This window comes from Apium graveolens, chromosome 5 (genome assembly GCF_009905375.1).
Source record: "Apium graveolens cultivar Ventura chromosome 5, ASM990537v1, whole genome shotgun sequence".
Lineage (NCBI taxonomy): Eukaryota > Viridiplantae > Streptophyta > Magnoliopsida > Apiales > Apiaceae > Apium > Apium graveolens.
This window is the reverse complement of record NC_133651.1, coordinates 213,758,175-213,770,527: the sequence shown is the minus strand read 5'-3', so window position 1 is coordinate 213,770,527 and position 12,353 is coordinate 213,758,175. Positions and strand designations below refer to the sequence as shown.

At 33.8% G+C, this 12,353-nt stretch overlaps 1 protein-coding gene across 1 annotated transcript; it reads right to left on the bottom strand.

Annotated features, from left to right (window-relative positions):
• Positions 1-5,284: 5,284 nt before the first annotated feature.
• Positions 5,285-6,034, bottom strand: LOC141660667 (protein FAR1-RELATED SEQUENCE 5-like). Its single transcript, XM_074467653.1, has one exon. It carries the CDS (start codon positions 6,032-6,034, stop codon positions 5,285-5,287), a length of 750 nt encoding a protein of 249 aa, XP_074323754.1.
• Positions 6,035-12,353: the final 6,319 nt, after the last annotated feature.

Genomic DNA, 12,353 nt, shown 5'->3' with positions numbered 1-12,353 from the left:
TGGATTGGTTTCACCTTAAAAACAATTTTGAGGTCTTGGTTTCACAAAATATCCATTTATTTATCTATTTTAAAATATTTTCTGATGCATTATCATCTAGTATTAAATTAAAGGATATATATATATATAGAGTTGGACAAAAGTATATAAATTCTGTTATTTTTATTTATATTTTAGAGAAAAGTTCAGGTCTAACCTGATTTTAGTTGGAGACTTGGAGACATAATCCTGACCATCTATTTGTTTTTCATGGTTGTTATTGTTTTTATTTATCACATTGGGTTGAGTGATAGTTTAGTTCTGTTGTATTATAAATATAAGTATTATAAAAACAGTCAGACCATTCATATACTTATATAAAGTTGTTAATATAGTTCACATGCATTAATCATTTTATCACATTTTCTATAACATAGAAATTTGGATGAATAAATTTTATTTGAATTTAAAAATAATTAAAATTTTCTTAGGTTTTGTTCTATTTTCTAATACAAATTTATTGATGTTAAGTAATAAAAATAACAGAATTTATATTAGAAACATCAATAAATTTGTATTAGAAAATAGAACACGACCTAAGAAAATTTTAATTATTTTTAAATTCAAATAAAATTTATTCATCCAAATTTCTATGTTATAGGAAATGTGATAAAATGATTAATGCATGTGAACTATATTAACAACTTTATATAAGTATATGAATGGTCTGACGTATATAACTGTTTTTATAATACTTATACTTATAATACAACAGAACTAAACTACCACTCAACCCATGTGATAAATAAAAACAATAACAACCATCAAAAACAAATAGATGGTGAAGATTATGTCTCCAAATCTCCAACTAAAATCAGGTCTCCACTAAACTTTTCTCTAAAATATAAATATAATACTAAAATACAACGTCCTGTATTTTTGTATACTCTATATTTTCTCTGACATGTTTGTTATTTGATTTATAGGTCGTAAGTATTTTAAATATAGAATAAATATAGGTGGTAATTATATTCAAACCTACTACTATATTAATAATTAAATAAAAAGGTTGAAGAATATGAAAATACAGGATACAACAAATATAATGTCCTGTATTTTTTGATGAGTTTGTTATTTAATTTATAATAATTTATTATATTTTATGTTTTATTATATAAAATATTAAATATGATGTAAGTTTTTTTTAAACCGTACATATTTCTGTCTACTTTGTAAATATAATTTTTTCAAATAAAGTTGTTAACATTATGTAAACTATTGAACGTAAGTTTTTTAAATATAAAAAAATTAGAATAAATGTGTACCATTTTTGTATAAAAATTGAAAAACAAAAAATATATAACCCATACAATGTCCTGTATTTTTTTTATGTATTTTTTCTTATATTCAGTATTTTTATATGTATGTATATAATACTTTGTTTTGTTTGTTTTTGATTTTTATCATGTTCTGTATTTTATTTATGTAAATATTTTGTTTTACATTTCTCACATGTGTTGTATTATATTTGTTATATATTTTATTTTTTGTTGTGTGTTCTTTGAGTTATTACATTTTTTATATTTTATTTTTTGTTATATTAAATATGTTGTAAGTGTTTTAAATACAGAACAAATTGCCTCTACTTTGTAAACATTATTTTCTAAATAGAACACTTAAAATTATATAAAAATAGGGAAGATAAGTTTTTTAAATAAAAAAAACATATGTTGGCAGTTGTGTGAACATTTTACACACGTGACTAGGTGTGTAAGCAGTGTGACCAGGTGTCTAAGTAGTTATAGTACAATAGCGCAGTGATGTGTTGTACGTAGGCCTGTCAATGTATCGAGTTTGGATCGGATCGGCCTAAGTTCATATTCATATCTATTTATTTTTCCGGATTCAGATTCGGATTGGATCGGCTCCGGATTTTTTATAGGCCGATCCATATCCGGATCCGTTCGGATCACGGATTTCGGATCGGATATCCGCTCCATTTATATATATTTATTTTTTTAACTTCAATTATTATAAAATCTTTTTAAAACTGACAATTTCAAAAAATATAAAAATACAAGTAGATTATAACGAAGTCCAAAGATAAATTACGAACTAAAATTCGCTTTTTGAAACAAACATATTATTGGGTTGTGCAGTATTTAATTCTAACAATGAAAAAAATTGATGTTGCAAAATAAAAGTGTTATATGAATTGAGATTTGGGTTATGCGGCTCTAAAAGGTAAAATAATTAGAGTTATAGAAATGGACTGGACTATAGAATTCGAACAGAACGAAATATAGATAATGGGACTTGACTCGAGGATAACGGGACTTGACATAGAAATAAAAGTGTTATATGAAATGAGACTTGGGTTATGCGGCTTTAAAAGGTAAAAGAACCAGAGTTATAGAAATGGACTAGACTATAGAGACTGAATCGAACGAAATATAGATAATGAGACTTCACTCGAGGATAATACGTTTAAAATTAGAATTATAAAAAAATATTTTTATTACATTATATATATAAAAACCGGATCGGGTTATTAACGGATCGGATTGACCTAAATCCATATCCGCTCCATTTATACTCGGATTTTTCTTATCGGATCGGATCTCGGATCAGATTTTTAATATGTCGATCCATATCCACTAAAATAGTCTCGGATCGGATCGGGTCGGATCGGATTTTCGCTCCGGTGACAGACCTAGTTGTATGGCTAAGATCAACAGTTACCAAGTTACTCAGGTAAGGGAGTTCCTCGTTGAACCATCCCCATATATACATATATATATATATACATGGGGTCCTATCCACGGCCATGGGTGGATAGGACTTGTACACAGCCAACAAATCCTGACCGTCCAAGGAAAAAACGAGTGGTCAGGATCCGCTCCTGCCGCAATGTTTCATTGCGGGGTCGCAATGTTTCATTGCGGCACTGGCCCACTGTCTTTTTTACTTTTTTGCCCTTTATCCAATTATCCATGATTAATTTATGTAATTCATTTATCCATGATTATTTTAGTTACATGAAATATATAATTTCAATTTTAAATAATATATTATTAAAAATATTATTCATAATATTTCGGATTAAAAATTATATATTAAAGTATAATATTAAATATTTGAATAATTTATTAAATAATCTTTTTATATTTAATATTTAAAATATTAAAATTATTTAAAATTGTTGAAAATATTAAAACTAACAATTAAATGCTCATATTAATATTAAATTTACATTATTAAATTATTTATTATTTAAAAATTTAATATTTTTCAATATTTAAAAACTAACTATTAAATATTAATACAAATAATAATATTTCAAAACTATTTACATTTAAAAAGGGGAAAAGACAGAAATACCCTAAGCAAGAAGGTGGCTCAGATTGCGGTGTATATGTATGCAAGTACATGGACGCCATGCTTAACGGGATACTGTTGCCATCGGCAGTGTGGCACCCTATTAATGATGTTCTTAGCTTTCGATACCGCATCGCGCATGAGCTGAAAAACGGGGAAGCAAGATATATTTCTGAATGGGGCCTTAGTGAAAGGGAGTTTGGACGTTAGTTGTTTGTAGAACTTAGTTTTATTTGGTTGTATTTTATCTTGAGTTGATTGTATTTATTTTGGTGGTTTGTAGTATTCTTATTTTGTTTTTGTTGTCTTGTATTTGGTTGGCATGTGTGCCATTTTTTTGTTGGCTTTTATTTTGGTTCTGTGTTATGTTTTGTATTTTTATAGGTTTTGGTTGATAGTTAAACAAATAGGTCATGCCCAATTTTTTCCACGATACTTGTCTTTTTTTCATTTAATAGGTTTTGGTTGACAGTAAAATGAAAAGGTCATGCTCATTTTTTTTAGAAAAACTGTCAAAAGTTTTGATTAATCAATGTAAAGGATGATTGAAAATTATTGTAAATTGATTACTAGAAATTTGGACAGAAACTTTTCGGTAAAACAGAGTCAGGCCAAACAGGATAGCCCCGCAATGTTTCATTGCGGCGGCCGCTATGAGACAATGCGGTGTGGGACAGCCCCGCAATGTTTCATTGCGGCGGCCGCATTGACTCATTGCGAGGTCTTTCCAGCTTTTTTATTTTTTTACAGTTTGGTCACCCGAGTTTTGAATTTTCTAAATTTCATGTTAAACTTTTCTGTTCTACAGAAAAGTTTCTGTCCAACCTTAAAAAAAATCTTCAATTTTTTTTTGGGAACACATTCTTTCATTACGATTATTAGTAATTTCTAGTAGGTATCGGATAAACAACATATAAAAATGAACATTTACATTCATTAAATTTCCAACATTACATCATAATAATTTTTAATCAATCCCTTACATTTCTTGTATCACAAGTGTGGAAAATATCTCCTATCATGCTTAGCTCCTATCTCTCCACAGCACTTTCGAGGTGTTTTCTTTGAACTTGATGTCTCGACGCCACTTTTGTATCTATCCGCTTTTTTTCCGTCCTTTTGTTTGTGATCTTGGGGGATCTAATATCGGATCTTTTTCATCATAATGAAAGGCCTCGTTCGTTCTTTGGTTTCTTTCTTCTCCCAGAAAAGACTTATTCACGTACTCCTTCTCCCTCTCGATCATGCTCATTAAGTAGTTGTACCGTGGAACGGAACAACTACCATCAACGGCCAAACCTTGAAAAGCTTTACACAATCCACTATACCTTGTCGTTTGTGATTCAACAACATTACCAAACCTCCGAGAGGTACAAGGTAGAGGTCCCGCGACTTAGTTTTCATTCATTGTCCACCTTGATGTGATGAGATCTTCCGGTAACATCGTCTTTTGTTTCTTGTTAAGGTAACGAATGATGTGTCTACAAATCATCCCGGAATGTTCTAATTTCTTACATGTACAAGAATAACTCCCGTCGATCGAAACCATTAAATGAAGACTTCTTCTACAATTCCCCGGAATGGTGGACTTTTCTACCAAGTACAACTTAGAAAGATAATCTCCACCATCTTTCACGCTCTTCACAACAAAAGATTGGCTTTTTTGAAGTTCTTTTTGAAAACGCTTAAACATCTCTTTTGTGTAAATCATAGCCGCATGTATCTCCAATGAAGAATTATAGATTAGCATCCTTTGCTTGTACTCGGTGTCGAAATCGGATTGAGCCTCCCGTAAATATTGTGTGTCCAAGGCTTTTTGTGAATTTTTAATGAATTCTTTCAAACCGGTTGATGGTTTCACATACTCATCAAAAAATGAATTCATTGACTCGCTCCTTGAGGTGGTAGTCATACCGGCGGCAAAATGTTATTTTGTGTATGCAAAAATCCATTGTCTTCTAATTACACACATATCATTTAGCCAAGTATGGTTTTCGAGATCATACTTCTCTTTCAAGTCCCCCCACCTACCTTCGAACTCCGTTGGTGACAACGACTTATAGATACATGCATTAAATTCCGCTTTGAACTCCGAATATTGACTATACAAAGAAGAGAGCTTCTCGGGAAACTTACTACTAATATGCCACGTACAATATGTAAGATTCGTGGTAGGCATGACCTCGACAATGGCATTACTTAAAGTGATATCTTGATCATTAATTATTGTAGTAGGTGGCTTGTTGGCAACGGCTTCCAACCGATTCTTCAAAACCCATATATAAGAAGACTCCTTCTCATCCCTTACAAGTGCAAATCCAAACAAAATATTTTGGAAGTGGTGGTTAACTCCCGTAATAGGAATGAAGGGCATGTCATACCTATTAGTGTGATATGTTGATTTGAAAGTTACCACATCTCCAAAATTCTTGTAAGCGTTAACCGAACGAGGATCAACCCACACCAAACCCCTAACACGATTCTCCTCATCCACATCCACTCGATAGAAAAAATTCCCATCACTTTGTTTTTGCAAGTCTCGTAGCAAGCCCAATCCACATTCTGCATCACCGGAATCAAACACCCGGCGTCTAATGTCACGTATTACATTCCATACGTCCTGACCGGAAAAACCAAGATTTTCAACACCACCACAAGTCTCACTAAGAAAATTCATCACTTTCGAAGTCTCGATTCCCGATTTATTAAATAACTCAATCAAAGATCGGGTAAAAGGATCTATGTTACGTGATCTTTGCATGAATTACACCTTATCCGATGTAACCATAGCATGATTATGTTTTAGATTAACCATGGTTACTTCCCATTTGTTTGTCTTTACGTTATGAGCAACGCACATACGAGCACGACAACTAGTTCGAGGAATCACATCTCGAGTTCGTTTCCCCTTACCTCTCCCTTCGACTTCCAATGGTTTTGAGCTCAATCGTCCACCCTTTCGACAAATATAAAAATGCGAAGATATAAAATCACTTCTTGAATGCCTATGAGTATTTCGAATTATAATCTCGAATCATACACTTCGACCATAAGCTCGATAAAAAATTTCTGCTTCATTCAATGAATCAAATACCATACCAACACAAGGCACAACATCATTAATATTTCCAATAAAATCTTCATCATTAATATTATCATTACCACCAAAATTATCATTATTATCATCGAAATCACCATGAACATCATTCTCCCCATCAAAACTAACATCATCATCGCTTTCTACTACAACCCTCTCTTTTTCCTTTCCCGGATAATTACTTTTATCATCAATATCATCAACATCTATGATTTCATCATCATTAAAAATTTTATGAAAAACACTCGGTTTTCCAGGGGGAGTAGCATAATTAAACTCATTATGATCACTAGATGAACTAGAGTAGTCAAATAAATAAGAAGCCATGAATTTAGAACACTAACCTTGATTTTGGAGATTTCAAATAAGTGCAGAATGGCTGGTGCAAAACTGGAAGATGAAGGTGAAAAAAATGTAGTTAATTGGTGTCTGTTGAGATGGTAATAAATGCAAACCCCGCAATGTTTCATTGTGGAGGTGGCCCACAGCCCCGCAATGAAACATTGCGGGCCCGCAATGAAACATTGCGGCAGTAGGCCGCGTGTACAGCCAACAAACATTTAAATCAATGTTGTCACCGCATTGTCTCATTGCGGGGTTATACTACCCCCGCATTGTCTCATTACGGTGTTCCTTTTTTTTTGTTTATATCCTTTTTGCACTTTATAAAATAGAAAATAATTTCAAAAATTAAAAAAAATATATAATATTGAATTGTTAGTATTCCTCTAATGTATACAATTTTTATTTTCAAATTATATATCCACAAGACTAATGTATTAAATAGTAACTACAGTTTTACATGTTTTCATAAGTATTCTTTACATGAACTATTTTCATTGAGGTTTCTTCACGATATAATTTTTAAAATTATTTTTTTGACGATTCAACCGTACGGATGTTAAAATATATTGATTGTAGTCATATCAAATTTTTGTCATAATTTTTCAAATTTATCTCGCATGAAAATAATCGAAAAATGTATTAAATACACCGTTATCTAAACCGATCAAATTCATCTCGCATAAAAATATTTTTTTGTATGATCCAACCGTACCAATATTAAGATATATTGATTTTAGTCTTATGAACATATTGTCTTATGTTTAATATTAATCTTAATATAATATATAATAAAGATAATAATATAATAAAAAAATTAATAATAATTCTAACAATATAATAATAAACATAATAATCATAATAAAATAATTTCTATTGCTGTTATGATTATTATTACGATTATTATTTTGTTATTATTTTGATATATTATTATTTTGGATATTGAACTGATCAGCAATTTTGTACTTTGAGATTTTACCTCGAGATCTCCAGTTTAGGTCTATAGAGAACTTGACATCTCGATAAGTATATTGGCTTATCGAGATCTCTAGTACTCTATATTTAATTTAGCTTGTAGAAGTCTTCAGTTCTCTATACGAGAATTTAGGCTTGTCGAGATCTCTAGTCTTCACACCTTCACTTAGACTTATCGATAACTCTCAGTTCTCTAGTGAATTTTGACTTATCGATATCTCTAAGTTCTCTAGTGGAACTTGACTTATCGATAACTCAGATTTCTCTAATGAATGTTGACTTGTCAATAACTCTGAGTTCTCTAGTGAAAAACTGACTTGTCGATATCTCCAATCTTCATGTCTACAATTTGGCTTGTCGATATCTCTGAGTTCTCTATAAGCTTTCTGAGTTCTCTATAAGCCATTCCGGAGTTCTCGAATGACTTCTCTATAACATTAAATCTGTGACTTGTAGAGATCTTGACTTAGAGTATTTTTCTTAAAACAGATTTATTCAACTCCAAACTTCTTCATAATTCTTCTGAGGCATGATCTTCTTGATCTTCTTCCAGATAGAATCCTTAGGCTTGATACTGTTTCAGGAAAAAGACTCCAGTCTGCTCCTTTGCATTTTTACAGACTTTAAAATGTTACAAGTACAAAATACAAACTAAGATAACAATACAACTTTCTTAGGGTTGATAAATTGTCTTAGTCTTGTTAAGGTACAGGCATGTCTTCTACAACAATCTCCCCCAATTTGTGAGAAGATTGCTTAACACAAATTCATGTCTGTTAACAAGACTAACCCCAAGTTTAAAATGATGGAAGATAAAATTAATACAGAAAGCTTAATAGAATTACAATTTTTGTACAACATAAGGTTTACAAGGTTCAATGGTCACAAGTATCAGGTAAAGACAGTTTTTGTGTCTGCTTCTTCTCTAAGTTGATCCTTCAAGTAGTCATGAAGTCCAAGTTCTTCTATAATAGGTGTTCCACTTAGAACTTCTACAAGTTTTTGTCTTACTACCTTAGGATAACCACTGTCTACAAATTCTATGCAGAATCTTGAGAATCCACCAGCTTTGATGTTTATAAATCTTCCATCTTTAGAGATTCTGCTCATTCCTTTTGCTTTCAACTCTTCAGATCTTTTTATGTACATCTCAATCTCTTCATCATACCTTCTTCTTCTTTCTTCAGCTTCAACCTTATTTCTTTTCTTTGTTTCCTCCCTTTCAATCAACCATTCAGCTATAACTGATCTTCATGCCCTTGTAGCAGTATCCTTGAAGCTTATCACCCTCTTAATTTCTGTTGGAGACAATGAATCCATTAAGTCATTGCCAATAAAAGTGAATGTCCCATCTTCAAAATAAATCCTAACTTCTCTCAGGGATATAACCCAAACTCTAACAATTTCCTCAGCTAGATGTTGTAGATGGTCTTCATCTGAGGTGCACCAATTTAGAGGTAGAAAGTCAGACTCTTTAAAGCAATTCCAGATGGCCCTTTCAGTGACTTCTTGTTTCTTTGACTTGACTTTCTTAGATTTTCTCCCAACAGATTTGTGCTTGAATTTTAGTGAAGGTTTGGCTAAAGGTAGAGTTATCATTTTCTTGAGATTAGTTTGGCTTGAGGTGATTGGAATTTTTAGGAAAGAGTTGGCTGTTTGTTTGTACGGAAACTTTGGATTTAAGGTTTGAGGTGGTTTGATGGTTGAGATAGTTGATGTTTTAGGTTGATCTGAGGTTTGAGCTAGTTATGTTTGGATTTTTAGGGTTTTATGTGGTTCCGAGCCATCATGAAGCTTTTTGCTTCTCCTCTCACTCCTTCTCTTCTTTTCTTCATCTTTCCAGTCATCCTCCTCCTTCTTCTTCTCTCCACTCTTGCTGCTAGATGGCTTACTAGATTATCTTGGATTTGAGCCAGAAGGATTTTGATCATCTTTCTTCTGCTCATCATCATCCAAATCATCCTTATTGATATGTGTTTTGGGCAAGTTGGCTTCTGCATTATCCAGATATCTCCTCAGTAGCTTTATCATTTTCATATCATCATTGTTCTTATTCTTCTTGGTTTTTAAACCAGTTCCAAGGATCATGATAAGCTTCTTATTACTCATGACACACTGTTTGGGGATATTAAAGTGTTTGAATTGTTTAGTGTTTGGACAGATGTATGTTATACCCTTGTTTGGCTGTAGATATGCTTCAGGAAAGGTAGCCACTTGAGCATCTCTCAATTCAATTAATAGCATGGTATCTTCACGAGTTATAACTTTAAATTTGTTGATGAAGATATCTAACTCAGATTCTCTCCTTGAGATAAGGTAATTGAGGGACACCCGCAAACATCTGTCTGTCCCCGAGTCATTTGCATTGATCACTATTCTCTTGTCCAAAAAGTTGTCCTGATTGACCATTATCACTCTTATGAAATTAATTGTCTTGTCCAGGGCCTTTTTGTATGTGAAGTGATTGTTGTTGAGAGAAGCTTTTAAGGCTTTGAATAGTTCATCAAACTCTCTGCTAAGACTAGGTCCTTCAGCAGCCCTAATAAGTCTCTCCATGTCAAGATTAAATTTTTTAGATAATTTATTTTCAGCACCCTGGACCTGTTGATGAGATGACCTTGATTGTGCCAATCTACCCTTTATCTCCCCCTTAGTCTTGTTGACAAGCATGAGGAGGGGAGTAGGGATTTCAGGCCTTACCTGTTCAGGTAGAGAAGGTAGTGTATGTTGAGTTTGCCCATGATGGCTCCCAAAGCTATAGAATTCTGCATTTGAAGATGTTTATGGGAGTCCACCAGGGTTTGGATATCTATTTGTTGGCTATTGACAAGAGATGTCAAGGCCTGAAATTGTGCAGTGAGAGAAGAGTTGGAGTCTTGCAATGCTGTGACTTGACCTTGTAGAGATTGAATCTGAAGATTTGTTAAAGTAGATTCTACTTGCAGGTTGATGGGAGCTTGATGTAGAGACAGCAGTAGATGACCCCAATGTAGCTTGCACAAATTTCTGAATCTCATCCATGACCAAGGGAGAAGGAGTGTATCTTATTGTGTGCATCTGATCTAGCTTCAATCTTGTGTCATTAGAGTTAATGATATGATTTTGAACTTGCTTGTGCAAGGCAACAAATGAGTCCTTGAGTTGTGTCATGCCTTTATCTATGCCACTGAGATCATATCTGGACATTTGGTCTGAGAAGTGTTTGAATTGATTTTTTATCTCAGTTTGAGAGGGAATGATTTCATCCAGCTTTTCCCTTCCCATCTTCATGATCATGTCTTCATGACCAGTCAATTTGACTTCAAGAGCTTTACCAAAGAGGTGAAAAGCTTTTAGCTGAGCTTTGTGCACTTCTGTGACTATATCATACACTTCTTGTGGAGTCAAGGCCTTTGCATTGCTTCCAAGGATAGGAACATACTCTTCTCTGAATCTGGCCAAGACTTGATCCATTTCCAACACAAAGTCATCAGATAGCCATGCATCCACATTGCCATCATGTTCTTCATCATTGAAAATCTTCTCCTTCTGTTTCTCCACATCTTCATTGTAGGTGAGCATGATGGCCTGATAGTCCTGATTGCTCATATCAGAAGTGAGTAGATGTTGAGAGATGTTGGTCAGTCCAGAAATCTGCTCCACTGGTAGATCATCTACAGAAGTTGGTTGAGAGCCAGATTCTTGCATCCACTGAGAGAGAATGTGAGGTTGTGAGGAGAATGGTTCAGAAACACATGTGACTGAAGTAATAGTTTGACTCACAGATTGCTCTGTGGTTTTGATAGTATGCTGTCCTCCACTTGTAGTGGGAACCTCCAATTGAATTGGAGGGGATTTGACTGGGTTACTGTCATGTACACCAGCCTCAAACCCTTATGTATCTTGCAACACACTAGCACTTGAATGTGCTATCATTGACTCCCCTATGACAGGATCATGGGCAATTATACTCCTAGTTTCAACTGCCAAGGAAATTTCTGCTAGGGTTGTGAGGGGAGTTGCTCCTACATGAGGGGCCTCCAATTGAATTGGAGAGGATTTAGATAGCTCCCCCTCAGGAGTACTACCCTCAAACCTTTCAGTCTGTGAAGACTGTTTTGCACATGAAGGTGTATTAGAAGTATTCATGGGGTCTTCAGTGAAAACTGATGAATCCCCCATGTTTGTGATGGTGTCATCAAGGTCTACCACAGAATGTAGCCTCTCACCATCTAAATGTAGTGTCTGGGTGGTGAGCAAAGCTTCTTGAGCTAAGTCACTTGATTTTTGTTACACTTGAGAAGTGGATTCAAGTGGAATTGGAATAGAAGAAATTTGAGTCATAAGAATTTGGTTGCTCAGTTGTGAGTGTTGGCAGCTCCCCCTGAATGAATGAGGGAGCTTCAAGAGATGTGTCCTCACAGTGTGTGCCTTCCTTGTTTCTCCTACCATACACTTGAATTGCTCCTTGTGCAGGCTGTGCAGACTCACTACTGGTTGGTTTTACAGCTGCATCATGTTGGGAGGATGCAGAGGTGGCTAGAGTGGTCAGCTCAGTTTGTTTACTCCTTTTGGATCTCTTGACCAAGGGTGACTCTTTCTC

Bases quoted from the DNA above. Each gene is read 5' to 3' on its own strand.
- LOC141660667 (XM_074467653.1), bottom strand. From the start codon at position 6,034: ATGAATTTTCTTAGTGAGACTTGTGGTGGTGTTGAAAATCTTGGTTTT.